The following is a 26,016-nucleotide window of genomic DNA, read 5'->3' as shown; positions in this document are numbered from 1 at the left end:
ACAGTGTCCGCAACCTGAGCTCACTCCCAGGCTGGGAAATGAGCAGGGCTTAGCAGAGTGGGTGCTGCTGCTTTGCGGTTCTTGGTGTGTGTGAGCGCTGTGCTCTCTCTCCACGTGCATTCCAAGTGCTGGGACACGAATGCTCACACATGCACACACGTGCGCAATGATCACCCCCAAGCCTCAGGCCCGGACAAGTGCCCAGCACTCCCAACCCGGCTCCTCCGCCTCTCCACACCCACCCGGGCTCCACGTGGGCGCACCCAGGCGCCAGGCGGCCGCGGGGCCCACGGAGTCCAGAGCCTTCCCGGAGCTGAGAGGGAAGGCGCGGCCCGGGGCGGGACGGACAAAGCTGGCGTCCAATGGAGCCCAGCATTAGCTCCCCGAAAGGAGGGAGCGGCGGCTCGCGCGGGCCCAATGAGCGGGGAGCCCGAGTGGGACTTCCTCCCGGAATCCCGTTGGCCATGATAGCGGGGCCGTGGGTGACACGTAAGTTGGGTGGGAGGTGGCGGGCGGCTGGAGCTGCCGGATCAGTGACACCGGCCCCCCCGGTCCCCCTTAGCCGACCAGACCAACCTGTCCCCATCTCTCCACTATCCCGGTGGACGGTGCGCGGGGACGCCGCCGGGAACCAGGTCCCTTTGTTGGGCGCGCGTCCCCTACCAGGGGTAGCAAAGTCCAGCAGCTGGAGCCGGCGCGAGGGGCGGGGACAGACCGTGGGGACTGCGAGGCCAAAAAGTGGGGAGGAGGGAAAGCCGGGCAGGCGGCGCGCGGGGGGGAGCAGCTAAGGCATCGGGCTCTGAAGTATGCGAAGGGACCCCACGCGGGCCCAGCCACTCGCGGAGATCGGACGTCGCAGAAGTTTGGTGGCTGCTGCCTGGGCGGCGTCGATGGCCTGGCGCCCAGCCGCCCGCGGGGGCTGAGCGGCCGCCTCTTCCCCTCTGGCCCCGCTTTTGTGTCTCGCCTCTTCTGCTCATGCCGAGTGCGGCTACTTCTCGCGGTGGCCGCTCCTGAGCCGCCCGACGCAGCCGAGGACACCAGGACACGACGGATCCCGCCGCCACAGCGCGGGGTGCAGGAGGGACTATGGGAAACGGGATGTGCTCCCGAAAGCAGAAGCGAATCTTCCAGACGCTGCTGCTACTCACGGTGGTCTTCGGCTTCCTCTATGGCGCGATGCTCTACTTGGAGCTGCAGACGCAGCTGCGCAAAGCCGAGGCGGTGGCGCTCAAGTACCAGCAGCACCAGGACTCACTCTCTGCCCAATTACAAGGTACAATTAAGGGGACACTCGCGGCCAACTTCTCTCCGTGCTGCTGCTGGGGCTAGAAAAGTAGCTTGGTGTACAGTTGGCTTTGCAGGTACCACCCATTGACCTTCTGGGGCATCCGAGGGAGCGGCCTCAGGGCTGCTGGCCTCTGAGTGTGTGTGGGTGGGTGTGTGTGGGTGGGGGTGATATCCCAGTTTCCTTCTTTCCACCCAGAAGTTATCTTTGCAACTCACGGGACCAGAGCATGGTCCTGCCTGGCTTTTGGTGGGTGCGTACAACACTGAGTCGTTGGCCGGAAGCACTTGTCCAAGGCCCAGCTGCAATGTAGGCAAACAACCCTCCTGCTACATCTGCCAACCCTTTCCCCAGAGGCAAGCCCTGGTGTGTAGACATGGAGAGTTATGAAGACATTTCCTAGCTGGTGCTCTTTTTCAGTAAAACAATTAGGCTATACACCAATGGCCCATGAATGGAACACGCTAGCCTTTATTGTTATTATTGCTATTATTATTATTTTGGTTTAATAGTGAACTTGAGAAATATTGGGTGTGATGGAAAAATCCACACTGTTTGATTGTTAATTATCCTGCAGAGAATTGTTTTCTAAAAGGCTTGTCTTCCTGGGAAAGCCTTTCTTTTAGCTGGTCACAGGGCCAGGTGTGTGCATCTGCGTGAATGCACGTGTTTGTTTTACAGTTAGCTTTGGGGAGTCAAAAAGGTGAAATTTCACTTTGCCAGCCACAGAAGACACAACTTGTGCAAGACGTTCAAAGCTTGTATCCTTCTGTTTTAAGAATCGCATTGTGAATTTCTAAGGCCCAGATGATTCATGCGTGAGTGCATGTTAAACGCTGTGTGGTTGGGTTAAGAATGTACTTGTATGTGTTCTTTATGAATACTTTTACTTGCCCTGCTGGTTTGTGTTCAGCACTCATGGAGCTCTCTCTCCAACACAAAGGGAGTGAGAAATAAAAAGTTCTACCTAAGCAGTCGCACGCTGATCATCATTGTTGATAATGCAAATACGGCTTATTAAATTTTCTGGCAAGGTAGAAGCTGAAGGGCTGTTTCTGACAGTGGATGTGTATACAGATATTAAACAGATACCTTTGCTTGATCTAGCTCTTCAGAGCATCTTCTAGTAAGACACTGACGATGGGAGAAAACGATATGCAGCTATTTGCTCGGTCTGATCTGCTCTTCTCAACTTAGAAGAAAAGGAAGTATTTTTAGCTTCTTCAGCTTGAATGGCTCCAGCCAATGAAAGTATGTGGCTGGGCTTTCTTCAAAGGGGAAGTCTGTTTTTATAGTCACTTGGAGTAAAATATATATATATATATATATATATTTCCATATATATATATATATTGGAAATGTATATGTATATGTATGGAAATTTACAAGTTGTTGGATTCTTGGCTTATTTTCTTAGAATAGTGGCTTCTCCGTGAATTTCAGTGTGTGCATATGTGCATGTGTCGACTTGCCCATTTGCACAGAGGTGAGGGCCAGAGGTTGATATCAGGAAGTCTTTCTTAACTGAAGCTCTCTACTGAGATTCTGAGACAGTGCCCCTAAATGAACCTTGAGTACCTGTTTTGGCTAGGTTGACTAATCAGCTAACACCTGGGATCTTTGTGTGTGCGAATGTGCATGTGTGTATGGGATAAGTGTGTTTCTGTGCGAAGGACAGAGGTTGAACTCTAGTGTGTTTGTTTTTCAGTCTTCACCTTATTTCTTGAGATAGAGTCACTCATTTCAAGCTTAGAACACACTGAATCAGCCCTACTGGCCAGTGAGCCCCAAGTACCCTCTGTTTTCACAGCCCACCCCAACACCCAGAATGCACGCATACATCACAATACTTGGGTTCTTACACATGTCCTGGGGTTCCGAACTGAGGTCCTCAAGCATGCACAGCAAGCAAACATTTAGCTGGCGGAGCTGTGGTGTACCAGCCCCTGAAATGTTTCTTAACTGGTGCTTTTGCCATTTCCTTTTGGCTGGCAGTGCAGTGGTAGCAAAGATACAGCATAGGATGAATTACTTCACAGGCTGGCTAAAGTTTCTGCTTTTTTTTTTCTTCAGAAAGAGCACTCACACTTGCCTTTAGCAATGTTCATTTTCACACTTGCAGGCTATTTAATAGGGAGCATTTTCGGACAGCTTGCAGCTCTTGTTTTCCCTTCCCCAGGACAGATGGCGTTTTACCTAGTGGTGCCACTCTTCACAGAAGAGTGTTCAGAGCATCTGACTTCTTCTTCTTCATCATCATCAGCTTATTTCTGATGCATATGTCTCCATGTGGGTGCGCCTGAGAGTGTCGGTCATAGATTGATGTCAGGTTTCGTTTCTTGTTTGCTCTCCGCCTTTACTTTTTGAGACTGCGTCTTTCACTGAACACGGAGCTTATTGATTCAGCTAGGCTGGCTGGCTTTAGGTATCTGCCTGTGTCTCCTCCACAGCCATGGAGCCACAGAGCAAAATGTAGGTCTACAGGCGGCACTTTACTGATTGAGCCATCTCCCGACACCCCACCACCTCCCCTCCCTCCCTTGCACGTTTGCTTCTTGTGTAGTTAAGTGAGAGCTCTTGACTTGGCTTGGATAAAGGTCACAGTTGATTTTGAGTGGCTTTCTTTTAAAAAATGACCCTTGAAAAAGTTGAAGTGAGTGTTCCTGTATCAAATGGTGCACATTTGTTAAGTGAGCACAGTTAGGTTATCTTCATTTGAAGAACAGGCCGTATTCCAGGATCCTTTGAACGGAGATTACTCTTTCGTATAATAGTCCCATAATTGGAGCTGGAGAGTGGCATGGAAAGGCTCAGAGACTAGACAGCCTTCTCTACAAACATGACAACATCTTCTGCATCTGTGTAGCTATCTATATATCTGTCTACATATCTATCATCCATCTCTATCTATCTATCTATCTATCTATCTATCTATCTATCTATCTATCTATCTATCTATCCAATCTATCTATCTAATCGATCTATCATCTGTGTATCTATCAATTATCTGCATAACTATCAATCATCTATATATCTAGCTCCTGTACCTGTGCCTTAATTATACCAAAGACTGGTGCAGAGATCCCATGCTGGTGGCAGAAGTAGCAGCCTTTCCCCAGCACAATGTTTACTTAACATTTGACTGTTTTCTCTCGCTGCTTTCAAGTGAGCCATCTTGTTCTGCAGGCAGCCTGCCTCTGGCTAGACTGCCCATTTGGAGCACCTTGCAACTCCCACATCAATTAAATCACATCTGTGGGGGTGGAACCCAGACTTCAACCAACAGCCTTTAAAGCTCCCTAGGTGATTCCAGGAGCAGCCATGGTTAAGAACCCTGGCTCTCTAATCTTAATGCTAAAGCCACTTCAAACATCCTCTTTACATGCCTGGCCCCAAGGGTGTTTTCATCTCTTATCTTGGGCATATGATTAAAAGCAGACCCATTTCTGGACTGTGTTTCAAATTCTAGTTCTGCAACTTTTTGTGTGAAGTTGGGCCTAATTTTTATAAAGTGCAGATTAGAGTGACTCATTTCGTCAGGGTTATTGTATTAATGAAAATCATGTCCACAGAACTCTCGGTACAAACAAGGAATACAGTAGAACTGTGTGATCCTCTGGCTCTCCCTTTGAGACGGATAATTCATCTCTTATTCTCTTCCCAGCTTGGTGCTGGGCTCAGTGCTGAGACTGGCGAAGTTCTTCGTACAGTTGTCTACATGCCTTTGTTTCTAAGCAAGTATCAGGAAAGCAGATAAACTAACACAAGCCCATGTACTTTACCCTGAACGAGGAAAGGCTCTTCCTTGACAACACTGGTTTAGAGTGTGGTTACTGATTAGCCCCTCTGTATCACGTTGCATTAGAAGAGGTGTGCAGCTTCTGAGATAATGACTGTGTGTAGTAAGGTCTGGGATAAGATGTGATTTCTACACATTTAAGAATATTAAGTGTACTCTCCAGAAGCACAGTGTCACAGTGTCACATTGATGACCAGATAGCACCAAGGAAGATTTATACAATGTTTTCCATATGCTAAGTTCAAGAAAATATGCTGTAATTATTTAGAGGAAAAGTGTTCTGTGTAAGAGTTCCATTTGTTCTGTAAGTTTGCGGCCACTGGGTCAATAGCCTAGCCTGACCAATAAGGTATCACCATATGCTATGACCTTTTTGTTTTCCATAGTTCCTAAACTGCTTTAAAACAAAGCTCTTCAGTTCAAGCTCAGGCTCTCTAAAGTTCTTCCTCTTTCCTCCTAGTGCCAGGCATATAATCGGTTCTTACTAACAGCAGGAGTATAAAGAGCTGTACCTGCTGATAGTGGAGACAGTACTGTTCCAGATACTGGCTAGTGAGGTGAGGGTGTCAATTCGTTGTGCTTTCTCCTATCCTTGTTATCTTGGACGAACTGATGAACCTCTTCATGGCACTGTTTCTTCTCACATAGCTCTCAGGATACATAGGTTTCCATGTGGTCCAATACCTACTGTGCTATTCAAGATGAGTAAAGCTTGCTTTTGGATTAACATCGGAGGCTTCTGTGTAGCAGAGTCCTCCACAGACTTCAATAATTCAGTCCTCAGGTGTGCAAGCATGGGCACTGTTTCATAGGTCTAATCATTTCCATGCGCCAGGGTAAGACTTGTAGCATCAATTAAATGTTGCCTTTAAATAGACAGCTTTATTAAAGTATATCTCACATGTAAAAAGAGTTGCTTTAAAAATATTGGTGTGCTGTAAATGTGAAATGTGTCCCTCGGGCCTAGGTGTTTGATCAGTTGATTGTCAGGTGACAATGTGGTTAGAAGGTTGTGAAACTTTTAGGGTGTGGAGCCTAACTACAAGTGGAGGGGTGAAGGTTATAGCTGCCTCTGATTCCAGGGGAGGTCTCCGTATTTTATGGTTTTTGGAGATGAGTCCCAGTCTCACTACCCATCACCTGAACACAACAGATGGACCGTACTCTCACTAACTGTGAGGAAGTTGTGTCTGTGAGGTCTTCTGTCACAGCAACAAAGAAGGCAATTTATGGATGCTGATACTTTAACATGTAAAATCCATCCTCTAATTAAAAGGTAAAAGCTTCTCAATACTTCACACAACTCCAATTAAAGCATTCTGTCTCTTGAAAATGATAGCTACAAGAATCTACAGCTGGGGCTGGAGAGATGGCTCAGAGTTTAAGAACACTGGCTGTTCTTCCAAAGGCCCTGAGTTCAATTCCCAGCAGCCAGATGGTGGCTCACAACCGTCTACAATGTTATCTGCTGCCCTCTTCTGGCATGTAGGTACACATGCAAGCAGAGTACTGTAAATAAGAAAAATAAGTAAATCTTAAAAAATTTAAGAATCTATAGCCATCTGTCGTGCTTGCATCAGCCGTCCCTACTCTGTGATAAGGGAACCATTGGTATGTGAGTATGTGAGAATTGTGCAGGACACAGAGACCTCTAGTGTGAGTTTCGGAGAGATGGGAACCTCACCTCGGCTTTGCTTAGTTTTCCTCTCTTTGCAAAGGACATTGTCCCCTACATGAGAGCTAGGGTTAGGGGACTGAGGACTGAAGATGAAATAGACCAAACCCAGAGTTTTGGAGAGGAGCCAGAAAGGGACAGATACTGGAAAGCAGCTGGTGAGTGTTCAAGCATTAAAATTCTTGTGTAGAATTTCACATTCTTAAAAGGGAAAGCCATGGGGAATGGAGAAAGGAGACTGGGCTTTGAGGTGGCGTTGAGGCCACTCTAGTAAGACTCACATGAGTGCAGAGTATTTGACTAGCAGCATATATTAGCACAGTAGGCAGTGGCTGCTGGATTTGTTGGGCTTCATCTCACTGGCCTGCCTTTTACTGTAGTTGGTGTGACTAGTCCAAGTTTAAATGGGACAATTTTAGAGTGCCGTGTTCAGTTTTGCTGAAACTTTATGATGCTCTTGTTATCTTACTTTCTTTCTTTTTTTCCTTCCTCCCTTCCTTCCTTTCCTTCCTCCCTTCATTCCCCCCCTCCATCCTTCCCTTCTCTCTTTCACTTTTTAACCCTTATTTCAGGGAAGAAAGAATACTTGCAAACATTACACACAACAGCAACTTAGAGTTGCTGCTCTTCATTTGAACCAAAAGGTGCTGTGTCCTGTCATGGAGGACAAAGCGTGTTTGTCACTTTCACTGCCAGATGGTTGGTGGAATTCATCGACCTGCTTAGAAGTGAAAGTTTTCTGTGTCTGTCATATGGTCAAAGAAGAGTGGTTAAACACCTGCCAGGAAGCCTGTAGGCTTGAGCTTTAGAGCTGCATTCACTGATCAGATCTGATAGGAACCCAGGATTTTGCAATACCCTAAATTCTAAGATGGATAACTCACTTACCGTGTGGCTCAAGCTGAGCCTAGAGCCCAATACCATTCTGCACTGAGAAGGCAGCCTTCTCCATTGCCCTGTGTACCCTGAAGACTAGAAGCATCCCTTTCTCAGTCTCAACTGTAATGGCATTGCTTGTTTTAAACAATGCTGTATATTCCTGAATGGTGTGTTTATGCTCTTTGTTTTCATTGGCCCATGAATGCTTATACTGAAACCACGTCTGTCTGTCATTGCCCTTCACTAATAAGCCTTTACTAAATGCCCTCGTTGCCTAAAGGGAAAAGGCTGTGAGACAAATTGCTTTGTGACTGTCTGCCATTTAGAAAATATTGCTTCAACTGTTTTTCACACATGAATTGACACAATGTGAGAGTGAGTAGGCCCTAAAAGCTGTGGTGTCATTGTGAAGGCTCGGCACTGTAAAATATTTGAATGATATAATTTGCTTTTCTTTGAGGATAAGTGAATCAAAAAATTAGAATCACTTTAGTGGAGTCAAGTCCTCTATCTTCGAGTTTTCATTTCATTTAATGGGCACTTTTTTAACTGAGGTTTTCGTTACAAACCACAAGATCTTTTATAAATAATGATCTTGAATGAAGCGTTGACATTGCTTATGCGCTCTCTTAAATTTAGGTGCAATGCTAAAAAATAAATATAAACATCAAAGTTGGTTATAATAATGACTTGGTTACTTAACTTTGAACACAGCAATTTGTCATGTTTATATTAGGGAGATTTTATTTATAAATCTAATTTCTGTGATACGATTCAACTACTCAGCCACTTTGTGTGCATTATATTGGGAGGGTAAATGTTCATATATATGTGTGTAGAGGTCAGATGTCATCACCATATTCGACTTTTAAAATAAATGTGTGTGTGTCTATGTGTGGGATGTGTGGCTATGATGTGTGTCTATTTGCGTGTTCATGTGTGAGTGCAGGTATACCTGTGTCACAGTGTGCAACTAGAGGTCATAGGACAACCCTGGGTATCAGTCCGTAACTTCTGTCTTGTCAAGATAGTTTCTTTAGTTTTACCTCTCACTACACTAAGCTTGCTGGCCTTTACACTTCTAGGGATTGTCATGTTTTTGTCTCCTATCGCACCATAAGAGCACTGGGATGCGAGCTACTGTATCTAGCTTCATGTGGGTTCTGAGGAGTCTGCCTCAAGCCTTTTGCTTGTGTGCCCAGCATTTTCACCCATGGAGGCGTCTCATCCTTGCCTGGTTTGGGAGATCAAACTCTGGTCTTCGAGACTGTTACCAACTGAGTTATAAATCCAGCTCCAAGCTTTTCATCAACACTGAGAGAGATTTTTACATAGACTTGAAGTTGTGTTTAACGGTTCCAGTGATTGTGTAAAACCAATTAAGTAATACTCATGTCATGAATCACTTTATTCATGCAAGTGCACCAGCTATGCAGCTTCCAAAAAGCAATTCTTATTGAATAAATGAGTAATGGGTCAAAATTCAGAAATCATTCAAGTTCAGTCTCTGTGTGAATGAGGCTCCTTGGGTGTCTTTTGATATAGTTTCTTTAATGTCACTCTTCAAATTTAGACCCTCTCTTCTTTAGCATTTCAAAAGGAAAGGAAAAATGATCAACTCAGCTCCATCAACCTTCGCAAAGACAGGCAGGGGAAACTGAGATATTTGCTTTCTAAAGTGTCAGTGGAGGAGAGGAGCAGGGAATTAGCTGATCCACAGACATTCCGAAATCCAAGCTGACATACTCAGTTAGGTCCCTAGGTTGCACGTCACTCTCCAGGACATTTGCACCCCAAGGCTCCTGGATTATTCTTGCAGTCATTTCTCCTGCTTGCTTTTCCACAGCGTTCACTGTCAGTGAAATGTGGGTGGGTCTATAGACTCTTCTTGTTTTGTCCTGTCTCTTTCCCTTTTGGTCCAAGCTGGCAGTATTCTGATAAAATCTTCTCAAAGATTCTGTGAATCTTCTTTTTGTAAAGTGTTGTCTATTCTAGCCTGCCCTATCCGTACAGCCTCTAGAATGGAATCCTCTTCTTGGTGATCATCCTGCAGCAGATGAGAGGTACATCTCTTAAAGGCCTGCCTTCTCTTTAAGCTCATTGGTAGGCCATAGCGGTTTTTAAACCCAAACTTCTGTGAAGATTGTGACGTGAGTTCCTTACACCTCTGTTGAGAGGGTCTCTGACAGTCTTTGGAGGCCCGGTGGTGTAGCATTCTTTTTTAACCTTTCCATGGCCTTAACAGAAAGATTTCATAGCTACATGCTGGGTTTGTATCTAATGCCATGGTTTTCTTATAGTGTTATGGTATGACCTCAGTTTCTGGTCCTGTCTTTCAAAAATATTTATTCATTTCATTTTGAGTGTGTGTTCTAAAGTACGTGTAAATACACTAGATGGAGCAGGAGCCCTAGAGGGCCTGGAGAGTGTGTCCCATCCCCTGGACTGAAGCTAGAGATGGCTGTGAGCTGCCATTTGGGAACTAGGAGCCAAACCTGGATCTTCTGTAAGAGCAACAAGTGCTTTTAACTGCTGAGCTATCATCTCTCCAGCCTTGATGCTGTCTCTCTTAATTTTATAATTATTTGGCTGTCTAGAGAGACTAAGAATCTTCAACCCATCAAGTCATGGATTTCTTTTATTAGCTATCCATCCCTCAACTTACCAAGTTTATTACAATACAATAAGAAGAAACGTAGTGGCATTTTCACTATTCTTTTTCTAGGCAATCTCTTTAATTGGATCACTCAGTGTGTTTGGCAGCTTTTACTCTCACTCTACCTACCAGTGGCTGTGGGTCACATAGCTACATGAAAATGTGGGCATTGAAATTGTGTGCTTCATCATTTCTGATGTCCAATGAACTGTTTCTTACCTTTAAAAAAACCGTTCATCCGTCCATCCATCCATCCATCCATCCATCCATCTATCCATCTATCCAGATAGTCTTACATTTCAAATTTCTCTGAACCACGTGATCCAAACTAGCACTTTTAAAAATATACACAACTCTAAGCCGATTGTCACATCTATATTTCTTTATTTTTGAAGAAGGGTCTTACTATGTAGCCCTGGCTTGTCTGAAACTCACTCTGTAGGCTGGGCTGAGCTCAAACTCACAGAGATCTGCCTGCCTTTGCCTCCCAGTTGCTGGAGTCAGAGGTGGGCACCATCGTGCCCAATCTCCCACCATTAGCTTTTTATGGTAGCACCTTTTTCTAAAACCTGAAGTAATTACTTTTCCTGTGAAGCACATTATCCCTAAACTAAATTGGCCCCAAAAGATAGTCCTTGCCCTTGAGGTTTGGTATGAAGTGATTGAGTCAGTCGAGCACATGCATTGTTAAGCGGGATTTGAATCATTTCAGAATGTCACTGGAATTGAGGACTACTTCAGGGTTTCCTTGGGTTGTTGCAAGGCCTGGGAAGATTCACTTCCAATGCTGTACTCATCCAGACCCCTTTACGGGGCTAGCTCAAAACATAATATTGGAAAGAAATTGGAGAAACCCTGGACAAGTGAGGCATGGTGAAAAGACAGGAAAAGTGTGCATGGAAGAAAGCAAAACTTCACCTTGGGCTCTAGTTTGTTTTCTGCTGGCCGAGGGTTAGAAACTTTCACAGTCGACAAAGACAAGCTTGCTTACAGAGACACCATTCCCTTTTCCCAGAGATACCTCCCATCAGGACGTTATACTCAATAGAACTATGCTTGTTTAGAGCTAGAATGTCTGTGACCCACAGGCGTAACTATGCCCCCCCATCCCTTGTTCTGAACAATGTGCCTTATGAAGCGATATTGACACAAAGAAACACGTTAGGAAAAATAAGTAAACGCCTTCATACTTTTGCACTTAATTTCTGAACTTCACTTAATCTTTACAACTGATGCAGATTGCATCCTCTGAGCAGTGTAACTTAAGCCACAGGCTCCCATATGTGGCTATAGTAAGATGTCTACATGTGGCATTCTTAAGAATTGTAACTACACTGTAGTGCATACTGTCCTTTTCTGTGTACCTCAGTTGATCGGTGCTGTCCCTTAAGTCCGTGTGCTGGCCCTTATTTTTGTGTGAAAATCTTGGTAACTTCATTCATGCTTCTTTCTGATTTGTTCAGAAATTCTTTCATGTGACACAGTCAAATGTTGTCTTTATACGAATGAGGTCCCTGAAGGCAGGACACCTCAGGCTACCTGCAGCAATGCTGGCTGCCTGTCTTCCAAGGGCCCAAGATGAAAGAGGAGGTATTTTAATAACTGGACCGTGGAAGTCATTTCTCATCATTTTGCTATATTCCGTTAGTTTGAAATAGACCATTGAGTTCTGCTTACAGTCTGCTTACCATGACTCTAGGTTGTGGATGACAGGATATTAGCGCCATCAGGAGTTAGCATAATGTGAGATATATTTGACTATTGCCATTGTTGTCATTTGACAGTACCATTAACACTTAAGCTGTCCCGGGATGTATTTATGGAGCTCTGCCTGGGTACCAGCCACTGCTCTAAATTATTTTCTTGGATTAGCTGACTTAATGTTTTTATAAAAGTATTTTAATAAGCACTACAGTGTGATTTTTAATTAAATTTGAAGCATATTAGCAATAAGTGGATAGACAAATCTCGCTTTTTTAGAGGGCAAGTATTTAATGTTTAAACCATTCAAACTTGGAAGGTTAAAATTCTTTGTGATTGCTTGTAGTGTAAACACAGCTTAAAGGCTTTCACAGTCAGTATTAAAGGAGAAGGCATCCGATACCTGGAAAGTCTCAAAGTTTCTTGGTAATCTGTGAGAATGTTCGCCACAGCTAACGTGACTGGATTCCTTTGGCAGTAAAGCGGAAGACAGTGCCTTGTGTGTTCATTGAGTATGGTTTTCATCTGCTTCTGGTTTACGGATTACAGTCCTCGTTGAAGGTCTGATTTGGTGAAAGCTCTTTCCTTCATAGACTTTACTGCTCTTGGAAAGATATCTTTGACTTAAGAAAATAGCACCAATTGCATGATGGGTAATTCCAACTTATTTATTCACTCCTCCTTTGAAAGTCAAGTTTAAATATTTCTATAAACAGCCTTATACAGTATTAATAAAACAAAGCTGGATGTAGTGGCACAAGTCTTTAATCCCAGAACTCAGGGAAGCAGAGGCAGGCAGATCACTTCGAGTTCAAGGCCAGCCTGATCTACAAAGTGAGTCACGGAGAGCCAAGGCTACACTGAGAAACCCTGTCTCAAAAAACCAAAATAAATGAATAAGTGACTAAATAAATAAATTAATAAACACAAAAGTTGAGTCTAAAAGCCTATCTGGAAAAACCATTTGATGTTTTGTGAATAGTTATAATTCTAAGTTAATAGTGTTCTCATTTTTCTTAACATATTTTTGTAATTAAGATTATGTGAGCTAAGTGAATCTATTTTCAATTTGACCTCTGTTGAACTTGCTAAATGTATTTTTTTTCTCTGCTTTTGGGTCTGCTAAAATGTATTATCCGTTCTTACCAGGTTAATATCTGACATGTCCTCTAGCTGAAATTATTTTTGTTAACTTTTAAGTCACCACACAATATAATGGATTTCAGTATAGTGTTTAATAGATATTAAAGTCTATTTCAGGTCTGAGGAAGTGAGTACGTCAATAAAGTGCTTGCTGTGTAAGCCTGATGACCTGGAGTTCGGATCCCCATTACTCACTTAAAAAGTCAGATCAGTGATACATGATGGGAACCCCATGGCTGAATAGGTATTTTGTTAAAAGTTGTGTGGGCCTGTATTCCAGTCAAGACTCAAGGAGAGTTGTAATCAGTAAGAGGGTGCTGCTGGTTTTCTGTAGAATCTACCTTTCCACTGCCACCGACCAGTACTGTGTGTATGCAGCGGTTGCTATGATACCAGCTGACACAGCTCATGACTTGCTGTGGTATTAACATGGATAACTTAGGTTCCTCAGGGTATGTACTATTTTTTTATTTTTAGTTTTTTTCTGTTCTGTGTTCCAGAAGTCAAAATTGGGGAAAATTCTCTTCATGTTCTGTAATATTGTATTGAGATTATGTAGTGTGGCTTTTAGAGACACTGACATATGGTATTTTTCTTCTTAGTTCTGTGTTTGGCTGGGGTCCATCTGGCTTAAGCTCCGGGATGCTCTGTTTTGTTGAAACTGTCCAAGGAAGAAGTAGCAATTAGCTAGCTTCGATGATGGTATTTATGAATGCATGTGAGATCTTGTATGTAAATTCCAGAAAGTCAAATCACCTGAGGATTCCACAATAAGTGCTGTCAATGGGGCTTTGGGGGGCAGGGCTAAGCCTTTACAAAGAAAGTCTGTTCTGTTCTTACCTGTGGCCGCCAGGTGTTCACAAAACACCTATTTCAAAATGGCTGTTGCCCAAGTCGACTATGAGTTCCTGACCTGTAACCTCCTTTCCCTTAAAGGTGATATTTTCAGTGTGGGATCTGTGAGAGTCCATGAGCCTTCTGAAAACGTGCTTCAGTTCTCTATAGGTTTCCGTGTATAAGACGGGAACCAGTGTTTCAACCAAATCCCAAATAGATCAGTGACCTGAAGAAGGTTAAAACCTACTGCTTTAGGGCAAATTCCTCCTTTTCAGGTTTTTCAAGCACATCTTAGAATTTTACCTCCTTTGTGTCCAGATCAGAAACACGGTAGACGTGGCTTCCTGAGGCATGGGTCTTTACTGGATGGTTAATGTTTTCTGTTATTCATTCACACAGAGCCCTAACCACCTAACTTCTGTTCCTTGCTCCCAATTAAATAAGAATCCTGATTAGAGATTTACATGACATCTAATAAACTGAGTTCCTCGAATTGATTAATAACTGTTCAGTAATTTAATAATAATATATAATACATGATAATAAAAGAATTAATAACTGCTTAGTAATTTAATAACAACAGTAAATAACAATAAAAGAATTGAAATTTCATGAAAATTCATTATTTCAAGTGATGTTTTTTGACTTGAAAGTAAGCCTGTATGTTATTGCAATTACTATTTTAAATTTAGGAAAACTGCAAACACACAGCGAGATACTGACACATTTAAAACTGATGTACAGGCTGCCAGTTTGTAACAAAGGATTCTTACTACTATGATCAATCCTCAGTTTCCAACACTCCCCATCCTGGAACTAAAAATGAACTTTTAATAGTTTTCACAAAATGGGATGGATGCCTAGCTTTGTCTCCTGTAAGAGCAGGTTAAACTTCTCAGATTCTGCCAGGGTTAAGGGCAGTCACAAAGCGAGGCAAGGCAGAGCACACCTATACACAATCCAAGCATTTAAGGACGAAGGCAGGAGGGTTATGAGTTTCAGGTTAGCCTGGTTTACATGGTGAGGAAACGCACCTGGAATTACTCTAAGAGCTGGTCTCCTTGGAGATCCCGTTCCATTTTTATTAGCTGTGGTCTTGGGCAGTGCTGATGGCCACTCCAGCTGCAAGGACTCGCTGCTGCCACGGCTTGCTGCTTCCCGTATCATCTTTGTATTGTTTTTCTGGGGATTCCCACATGCCCTCTAGCAGACACATGCTTCCTAGGGACCAGGGCCTAGGATAGGAAGGATGAGAGTTCGTGTGTGAGCTCAGCTTGAGAGGCTTTTACCTCTATCTCTAGCACACTATTCTTGATCCAGAATTTATGAGCTCAAACTGTTTTTTAATACACGAAATGGCCTGCTCTATTGCCCTTTTCCTTTTAGACAGGGTCCTTCACTGAACCCAGGGCTAGGCAGGTGATGAGGAAGCTCTAGCCATCCTCCTGTCTCCACTCTCCCCAGAGCTGTGGGGACACTCAAGTGCTAGGCTATATGTGACTGACTTTTCATGTGGTGCTGGAATCCAAACTCAGTTCATTTTGCTGGCATAGAAAGCATTCTGACCATCCGAGCCACCACTCCAGCCCCTAAATATAATGATCTGTAATTTTACAGTCACAGTTTTTAATTTATGCTGCCTCGCTGCTCCTACCCTGTAATGGTTATTGCTGTGAGGCTTTGAAACGAACCATCACAGAAATAGCTAATAATTGGAGAGGTTCTTTGAGAATATCAGATGTTTCCAGAAGTCTTACCTTCAGTTCACTTGGAGGACTGTTTGGTAAGTTGTGGAAATTACCGAGGTTAAAAAAAAATCGGAACTTGGACTTCAAGGTTTTTCTTTCTTTCTTTCTTTCTTTCTTTCTTTCTTTCTTTCTTTCTTTCTTTCTTTCTTTCTTTCTCTCCCCCTCCCTCCCTCCCTCCATTTCTTTCTTCCTTCTCTCTCTTTCTTTATTTTTTATATTTATCTATCTATCTATCTATCTATCTATCTATCTATTTATCTATTTATTTATTTATTTATTTGAAGCAGGGGTTTCTCTGTCCCTGGATGTCCAGGAATTCTCATAGATCAGGCTGGCCTTGAACTCACAGAGACCTGCTTGCCTCTGCTGGAAATAAAGGTGTGCGCAACCACACCTGGCTGGATTGTTTCTGTTTTTATATACTCAGTGTTCTAAGTCTGTCATGTAACAGCAGTTCACAAGAATAAAATAAGAGACCTAATTTTGTCATGGTCTGTAAGTTGCCTGAGAATGAGGTCACTGTAAGACTCCTCTGCTATCTGTACCACAGTGTGCCCCCCACCCAAGGCTGTAGTGCCTAACTGGGGCTGAAGGGATTGTGATGTGGGGATGTTCTTTCCTGGAAAGATGACACAACAGTGGACGGCAAGTACTAACACCTTGAGTGTGGCACATTGTCACCTCTGTCACATTCCCTTGGGCCACACATCACATAGATCAGCCTAGGAATCAGGGAATGGTGGAGCCTGCCAAGCGGGCTGACCTAACTAGACCAGTGAGGGCCCATGTAGCCACGTCCCGCCTATTGTTGTCGCTTTCAAAGGGCTTTGACATGGAAGGAAAAAGTGTCTGTATTCAAAGCATCACTTTATAGTTACTTGACAGGAATTTAATAAAGAGTAATGCCAAGTAACATAATTTAATCGTATCTGTATATTTAGGTAGAAGATGCAAATTTAGAATGAACAAGCACCTGGCATAATTTCTGAACAAAAGGAAATAAGGCAAGCTTTTCCTGAAACGCTGTAGATCGCTTGGGCAATAAACATTTTTATTCAAGTGCCGCCATCAAGAATTGAGTAGGGGTCAGAAAGCGGCTTCAGTCTTGCTGTGAACCTGAGTTTGGTTTTCAGCACCCAACTCATGTGGACCACAACTACCCATATAACTCTATATTCAGGGAATCTGATGCTGTCTTCTGGCGTCACATGCATGCACACACACACACACACACATGTACACACACATACGCATATACAAATAACTCAAAATAATAAAATGAAATTTGCAGGCAAGTGGTGGGATCTAGAAAAGATCATTCTGAGTGAAGTATCCCAGAAGGAGAAAGACAAACTTGGTATATACTCGCTTATATAGACCTACAAGACATGATAAACATAATGAAATCTACACACCTAAAGAAGATAATCAAGAAAGTGGACACAGGCGAAGGTGATTAATCCTCATTTAGAAAGACAAATGGGATGTGCATTGAACTTATGACAGGAGTCTACCACAAAAGGCATCTGAAAGACTCTACCTAGCAGTGTTTCAAAGCAGACACTAAGACTCATAACCAAACCCTCGGCAGAGTGCAGGGAATCATATGAAAGAAGGGAAGTTAGTATGATATGGAAAGGATAGGAGCTCCACAAGGACCAAATATATCTGGGCACAGGGTCTTTTCTGAGACTGACACTCAACCAAGGACCATCTATGGATATAACCTAGAACTTCTGCTCGGATGTGGCCTGTGGTAGCTCAGTAACCAAGTAGTTTTCCAAAGTAAGGGGAACACGGACTATTTCTAACAGGATCTCAAGGGCAGGCTGTTTGACACCCCCCCCCAGGGGAGGAGCAGTCTGTTAGGCCACAGAGGAGGACTTTGCAGCCAGCCCTGAAGATACCTGATAAAACAGGGTCAGATGAAAGGGGAGGAGGTCCTCCCCTATCAGTGGACTTGGAAAGGGGCAGGGAGGAAACCAGGGAGGGAGTGTGGGGTTGGGGAGGGAATGAGGGAGCGGGATCCAGCTGGGACACAGAGTTAACAAAATGTAACTAAAAAGAAAAATAAAATAAAAAAAATTAATTAATTAATTAATTAAAATAAAAAAAATATTTTGAAAAACAAGAAAGAAAAGAAATAGAGTATAAACCAGACGTGATAGTTCATGACCGTAATCCCAGCTACTCAGGAAATTGAGACAGGAGGGCAGTGAGTTTAAGGATGGCTTGAGTTGCCTTGAGTTCAAGGACAGCCGGGTCAATTTAAGAAGACTATGTCAAAAGAAAAAAAAGTACAAAAAATTGCTGTGATTGTTGCTCAGTGGTAGAGTGTTCATCTAGTATACCTGTGGAATGGGGCTCAATCCTAATGAAGAAGAAAAGCCACGAGTTAAATGTTTTCACAGTGGGGTTTTATGACAGTTCTTTGAGTGACACAGAGAAAGTGGAACATCCATTCCAGATTATTCCATCAATTAGCATTCTGACTTCATCAGCATAAAATTTGCTAAGGCATTGGGTTTATTTTATGTACTAATATATACAAGGTAAAACAAAGTAGAGAAGGTTAAAATATGTATCTACAGATGGGTTTGGACATTTGAAAGTTAGGTAAGATTCTACTGGATAAATGTATTGCTTTTCTTTAAAAACCAATATTCACTTAAATTCTTCTGTAAACAAAATTCAACAAAGTAATGATGCCATTGCTGTTTATTTGTGGCTGTAGCACCTACCATGACAACTATGCTTATAAGCAGAGCCTTGGGAGAGGATTGTGGGAAACTCAGAAAGGAACAGGCCTTGCCTATGTCTGTCTTTGAAAGAAATCATGTGAATTTTGAGCATTTCTACTTTTCAAGTTGTACATTTATTCTCATGTTCTGTGAGAATTCTCTGTGCATATATAAAATCTCTATGTACACCAATATGTGGTTATCATCTGTGTGTTTATGGCAGTTCTTAATCATCACAAAAGTTGGGAAACCTTAGTAGCTATTTGTGTTTTCTTTGTAAACCTCAGTTCTTTATGTCTCAGCCGAAGAATGTCTGAAGCTCAGTGCTGGTTTCAAGGTAGACAAATACAGACTTGATTTGGGATGAGTATTTCTGCTAGTCTTCTTAATATCATTTTTGTATGTGTAATAGAAGAAACTGATCTTTTTAATGTACCCTTTGTGAATACTGTCTTCTAAGAAAACTTTCAGAGTGAGGACCTGTCTGTTCTTGTTACGCCCTGTGGAGTGGAACTCTAAGTCCTCTATAATCCAGCAGCAGTGCGTCCCCCAGCGCTCTTCCTGGAAGATTCCTAACCTTAGTGTAGTTCCATAGAAGTGTGTTGATGTGAAAAGGAAAGTCTAGTCTCACCTTTGATATCCTTTATTTTATTAACTTATGTTTTGTTTTCTCCCTTTGCTATTTTTTTTTTTTTGCTTAAATGTTTTTTCAATAGTTTTGTTAGTACCAATTAGAACAGACACCAATGAGGTACTTCTCTTTAATCCTTTTATATAAAGAGGACTTTCTTTCTGTGCCCTGCAGCATTTCAAGAGATGTTTTTCCACTACCATGTCTACAAGTCTTCTGCTTGTTTGTGTGTCACACGGAGGGACAGCCAATACCAGCATTGTCTAGAATTATCTTGTTGACTGAGCCGCTGCAAAACCAGAACCTATTGGCTGGGTAGAGGCTACAAAATAAGATTTTGGTATAATTATAGTTGCACTTCTTTTAAAATACTGTTATGTTCTATGCATGCATGTAAATGTCTGGATAAAACCCATTATTTTATGTAATTGCTATATGCTAATAAAATAGAGGGATATGTTGCATCCTGCCAAGCCGTGGTATTTTTATTGGTAACATTTTGTGTGTTGGTCAGGGAGAAGCTGGCATGTGGAGTACAAAGGACAATCTCAGGGCTCTTTCCACAGGCTCCACTGACCATGTGTTGCGAAATGGTGTCTTTCTCTAGCCTGGAACTTGCTAGGTAGGCCAGACTAGCTCAAGGATGTGCATGTTCTGCCTCTTCAGTGATGAAATAAAAAGCAAGCACTGCCATACCTGGCTTTTCCCTCTTAATATACATGTGAATTGAAATCTAATTACATCATTACCCTTTTCTCTTCCACACTCCAACCTATCCAGGGTACCCTCTTGCTCTTCTCCCCAGATTCATGGACTCTTTGTCTTTAATTAGCTATGTATGTTCCTAAATGTATAAATACAACCTCTGTAGAATGTTACTTGTATTTTCATGAGTTCAGGTCTGACCACTTGGTGTTGGGTAACCAGTTTGGGTGACTCTTCCCTGGGAAGGATTATTTTTCCTGCTGTCAGCATTTTATTTCCTGTAGTTCTTTGTCTGGGGTGGGGAGACCCATGAGCTTACCCTCTTCCCTGCTAGCATGTTGTCTGTTGCTCTAGAAATGTTAGGAAAGCTACACCCAAGAAGTCACATTAAAATGGTTGCCCAAACAAGACCTGAACAGAAATACCTAGCATTTTTACCTAGGTTTTCAGGTCTTAATTTGGGTCTTCAAACTTAGATGGCAAGTATTTTACTGTCTGAGCCAGCCCTTCAGCCCATTTTTAAGGTTTTACTCTGAGTTTATGAGAGACAAGTATGAAAATCTCTCAATTAGACTAAGAGAGTAGGTGTCCACATGGTTTGTTTGTTTGTTTGTTTACTCATTTTCCTTGAAATTCTAGTTTATTCTACCTTTACTGGATTGTTTTACTTTAGCAGCATGATTCCCTCAACATGAAGCTGTCAGTTATTTCATGTCCTTCTCAAGCTCATCTCCTTCACAAGATCTCAAGCTCTATTCTCTTGTCTGTCTAGAGTGTTCTTCCCTGTTAAATTGCTAGTTGTTCAACCCTCTGCTCAGATTTCAACCACAGAGGCCTTTTCTTGAAAAGACACCTGAATTATCCATTGCTGTATAACAATTACTCCAAATCAGAGTTCTTTCAGACATCATAAACTACCACATTTGTTATTTTATGCACTCTCCCCAAGCCCCATAAATCTAAAAGTAGCTAGTCTGAGTTATCCTAACATGGGAATTTTCATAAAGTCATCTCATTTGTTGCCTGACTTATTATCATGGGGTTGAAAGGACTCAGTGTGGAAGACCGGTGTTTCATCTCCAGTATTCTAGGGATCAAGTTTAGAATAATACCTTAAACATAGTAGGTAGTCAGTGCTTTTGGTAAATGCATGTATATAGCTTTATGTTTTAGCCCAGTTTTATGCTTTTTAATTGTAAGGTTTTCTTTTTTATTTTATTGAAAATAGATTTTTTAAAATACATATATTCTACATATTTTCCCTGCCCCTAACTCTTACAGTTCCTTTCTGTCTCCCTTCCTATGAAGAGCCACCTTTTTTCCTGTTTTTTATTAGAAAACAAATAAACAGGGGTTCTAGGTTATGGAACCCCTGCTCAGATGTAGCTTGTGGCAGCTCAGTGTCCAAGTGGGTTCCTAGTAAGGGGAATAGAGACTGTCTCTGACATGAACTCAGTGGCTAGCTCCTTAATTACCTTCCCATGAGGTGGGAGTAGCCTTACTAGGCCACAGAGGAGAACAATGCAGCCAGTCCTGATGAGATCTGATGGGTTAGGGTCAGATGGAAGGGGAGGAGGACCTCCCTATCAGTGGACTTGGAGAGGGACATGGAAGGAGATGAGGGAGAAAGGGTAGGATTGGGAGGGAATGAAGGAGGGGACTACAGCTGGGATACAAAATGAATAAACTGTAATTAATATAAAAATAAAAATTAAAATAAAAAATTGTAAACAAAAAAGAAAACAAATAAGCAATAATAAGATATATAAGAACCTGAGAATGGTCCTGGACTGGTGCGATGGCTGCTTTCCCTCGTGCCTGGAAGTTCCCTCAGGTTCTGGCAGACCAGGCTCCTCCCCACAGTTAACAGTTGGAGGGTTTGCATCCCTAGAGCTCATGGCAACTCCCCATTGCCCCAACGGCTGTATGAAAATGCTTACTGCTGCTCAATAAAGTTAGAGTTTCAGCTGAAAAATATATATAGTAACACAAAACTGAAACAAACCAGTTGGAATAGGACAAAACAAATTAACGGAACAAAAAGGAGCAAAGAAAAAGCACAAGACACATGTATACACTAAAATACACATGTTTGCAGCCACAGGAATCCCAAAAAAACAAAAAACTTGGAAGGACTGAAAATACACACACACATTATATTATATATCGATATATACTTTATACATAGATATATTATTTTATGTCTTGATATATAACATATTATATATATATATATATATATATATATATATATATATATATATATATCTCAAAAGGACATATAAGGTTTAAAAAGATGCCCTGATACAACATTATGAGAAAAAGACCCTCCAAAGATGTCTGTCACTGAGTTTGTTTTCTGTTGTCCTCATACTGCTGAGCATGGAGCCTACCCTTAAGAGTATTTTTTTCCAACTAGGTAGTTTCTGGGTTAAAGGAAGTGGCATGTGTCCATTTCTCCTTTCAGCTCTAAGTACAGACACTTGCTGGCCCTGTGCATGCTACCATTGTCTCTTGAGTTCATATGGGCTTCTGCCCTATTGTGTTTAGTCTTGTTTCCATGGTGTCTTCCATCCTCTCTGGCTCTTACATTCTTTCCTCTGTCTTTTCAGTAGGGTAGCCTGAGTTAAGAGGGGTGTGATTTGATGGGGACATTACATAGGGATGACTTTTCCAAGGTCTCTCACTCTTTGCATATTGTCTGTTTTCCAGTATTTCTGGATTCTCTGTTAGGAAATCAGGTCTCCATAGGCGTGTAGACTGCTGAGTTTCCAAGTGAGTTCCCTAGTAAGGGGTACAGAGGCTCTTTGATCACCACCCCCTGGGTTCCCCTGCAACCTTGCCAGGCCACAGAGGAAGATGATGCAGCCAGCCTTAACGAGACCTGATAGGCTAAGGACAGATAGAAGGGGAGGAGGTCCTTCTCTATTAGGGGACTAGGGAAAGGGCATAGGGGGAGGAGAGGGAGGGTGCTGGGACTGGGAGGAGAGAAGGGAGGGCCGCAGTGGGATTAAAAAGTGAATGAATTGTAATAAATAAATATATATATATATAATTTAAAAATTAAAAATATAAATAAAATAATAAATAAATAAAATAAATAAAATAGAATTTGATAACTCATAGAACATATCTTGGCTGTGTCTCCCCCTCCCACATCCAACAGCTTCCAGACCCACCATCACCACATACCTCCTTCCACCTTTGTGCCTTATTCTTTCTTTTTAAAATAACCCAGTACCTGGGTGGGGGGGGGAGGTATAGGATCTACTGTTTTTTCTGTTTTTAAAAACTTCATTTCACAGACAGGTACAGGAGACGTAGAGGTCCCTGTACTCACAGAGACGCACCAGGGAAACCAAGAATGCTAAACACTCAGGGTTCTGTCTTCAAAGGGAGAGATGATATAGACCCTGCTTTCTGCCCAGAAGGATGGGGTGGGAGTAGAGGTCATTTATGTTCTGGCGACATTTGCACTGTATGTGTGGCTGCGACAACACCAGATCCTCCCTTCTCTAGATTGTCGTTCTCAGCCAATCTGTAGAACCTATTTTTATGGAAGGTGTCACATGTGCTTTACAAAGAGCTTTGGTATAGTCGTGTCTGAGCTTTACTGTGCACAAAGAAATGAGTTAATTTATCACCAGGAATTTTTTTTTTCCAAATGTGCTGTACTTAGATATGCCTAAAATAAAGTGCCCACTGCAGACTCACTCTGGCTACTGAGTCATGTTTCAATAAAATTTCCTTTTTGTCTTGCTTGGGTCAACACTCTGGTGGTGCTAGTGTTTGCAGAGACCCCCACAAACAGGATCTATGTTTCCTGAGGTTTTCTGTTTTACCTTTTGTCTCTCATCACTATCGTAGTCAGCTTTGTAGAAAGACAACCTCATAGCTCCACCATGTTCAGTTGTTTATTCTAAGCAATTGTTGAGTCTTTTCTGAAAGTATCAGATGTTCCTCATAGAGTTGGTGTAAATAGTGGATGGGTAAATTAAGGACAGCATGCTTCTTGACAATTCATTTCCTTCTCCGTTAATTCCCTTCCAGGGTGAACTGAGTTTTATTCTCTGACTTGATAACTAGTGCCAAGTGCCTTAGGAAGCGGCGTCCATGAAGCTTGCCTCCTTGTTCTGCAGAGATGCTTTGCATTGGATCCTGCAATGTAGGACTGGAACAGAATACTCGTCTTTAAAGCAGCTTTCTTTCCGAAGATTGTGACGGGCCGCGGTGGTCAGTGTTGATCACCAACTAGAGAGACTCTGAGCTTGGTTGAAATGTGACAACAGCACCATCCTTACAGGCTGGTGCCTTGGGCCAAATGAACAGGAGAACGCAAATGCAATGACAGCATTCGTCCTTCCCTGTCCCTTTTCTCTTCCTCACTCCTAATGTGACCAGCTGCCCCGCACACACGCCTGTTGTTTGCACTAATGTGCCCTGACTATTAGTTCGCTCAAACACTGAGCCACATTAAACCCTTCCATCCTTAAGTGAACTTGTCTGGTAATCTGTTACAGCAAGGAGAAACGTAGCATCACAGGAACCATGTTAGTTGAACTTCACTGCAGTAGTACCAGGGGTCTTTTCCTATGTAAAATTTCAAGTTCAGGGCTGAGCATGGGACTGGGCTCGTTCTTTCCGTCTTCAGAGCATAGAAGCTTATTTAACTACTACACTGCTCGTTGGCCTCTCCCTGTGGATTATCACAATGGCACTGTGCAGGCATCCCGGGCTCAGGGAAGAAAGGCCTAAGTGTTTCTGTGGGAGGATCTACTGGTCAGAGCAGGTCCACAAAGTCAACAAAGCATTCAGAGGAAGGAATTTTTTAATTAAAGTGCTACACCATGCAATCGTTACCTACATTTCCCCACTCTTGCCCCTGTTTTCTCAGGGTCTCCACCTTCTTGATTCATTTGGGAGTCAAATCAAACGAAGTCAGCATTTTCTTCTGGTCATCGAGCCGAACGGGGTCACCTGCCTGGCTTACTAGATAGTGTCTGCTCAAACAGCCTCATCTCAGCTTAGCCCACTTCCTGCTGCTATGTTGCAGGGGTTCCCCCTTGATCCAGTTTCTACCGCCCATCAGAATGTATCACAATGACTGCCTCTCTTGAGAATGTGACATTGCTTATTCTTTAGTCCCCCGTGCCCTGAGCACACAAGTTGAGACTCAGCCCCTGCCTTACTCTCAATTCATCTGGAATTTACTGAATGTCTATTGTGGGTTGCACAATGAATTAGAGCATTACACCTAACCTTATGAGTAGAAAAAAAAAAAAGAAGAAGAAGCAGCAGCAGCAGCTCATAAAGCCTATGTCCAAAATTACAACAGTAGGCACTGCCAAGAAGGAATACAGCTGCATTTTTAGCACCAGAGTCTTGGAGTAGGAGATTGTAAATTTGAGGCTAATTTGGGCTTCACAAGAAGATCCAGCCTCAAAAAACCCAAAACTGTAACAAAAACAACTTTTCCTGGAGAGACAGGTCATATGCATGTCCACTCACCCCAGATGGAAAATCCATGACAGACCAAAGTAATAATTCTGAGACCAGTATGTTAACCCATGAGTTTATTTGAGTTACTTAGAAGAGTACACATGAGGGGTTACAGGAACAGGAACAACTCAAAAGCAACTACATCAGTGGAAAGCCTGCCCCAGGGCCAGCAGTGAGTCACAGAAGCATTAGCCTTCAAGTTCAGAGTGTAGTTTGCAGGCAGGCAGCTAGACAGGTCTTCCATGCAGCTAAGCTACCCTCAGCAGCTGGGGCAGCAAGAGGTCCCTCCCACAGGTGCTTATGACTTCCAGTATCTTGGAGAGGGACCCTTGGGCACCTGAGTTTCCAACACCTCAAGGTAGTTTCTATGGGTGAAAAAGCTGACAAGTTGGCCAACTGAACTATTGGAAGAGAATAGGAAGAATAATAATTCGTTCTGAGTTCCTATGTGCATTTTTTTAGCTCATCTTTGAGTCTATAGTTGACAAAACATACTACTTGAGAGGGTTTAACTGAAGCCAGGGTGTGAAGCCATGCCCAGCTCAGGTAGGTGAAGAAACTACATGCCTCCCCAATATTTGAAATTCATATAAACCTGAGTTCATATTTTTTACTCTATTATATATATATGCATATATATTTATACTATATTAATATATATGATATTGATTATAATATAATATAATATAATATAATATAATATAATATAATATAATA

General features: G+C 42.5%; 1 protein-coding gene across 2 annotated transcripts in view; it reads left to right on the top strand.

Annotated features, from left to right (window-relative positions):
* Positions 1 to 450: 450 nt before the first annotated feature.
* The window catches only part of Golim4 (golgi integral membrane protein 4), an 81,877-nt gene continuing 56,311 nt past the window's right edge, over positions 451 to 26,016 (top strand). For both annotated transcript variants that reach the window (XM_055596632.1, XM_055596630.1), the window contains exon 1: positions 451 to 1,273. In XM_055596632.1, coding sequence (XP_055452607.1) covers positions 1,087 to 1,273 — 187 coding nt within the window. In that variant the 5' untranslated portion in view covers positions 451 to 1,086. The remainder of the gene's footprint in view (positions 1,274 to 26,016) is intronic.

This window comes from Psammomys obesus, unplaced genomic scaffold, assembly GCF_907164565.1.
Source record: "Psammomys obesus unplaced genomic scaffold, mPsaObe1.curated_primary_1811, whole genome shotgun sequence".
Taxonomy (NCBI): domain Eukaryota; kingdom Metazoa; phylum Chordata; class Mammalia; order Rodentia; family Muridae; genus Psammomys; species Psammomys obesus.
Note: the sequence above shows the minus strand (reverse complement) of the source record. Positions and strands in the feature narration are given on the sequence as shown.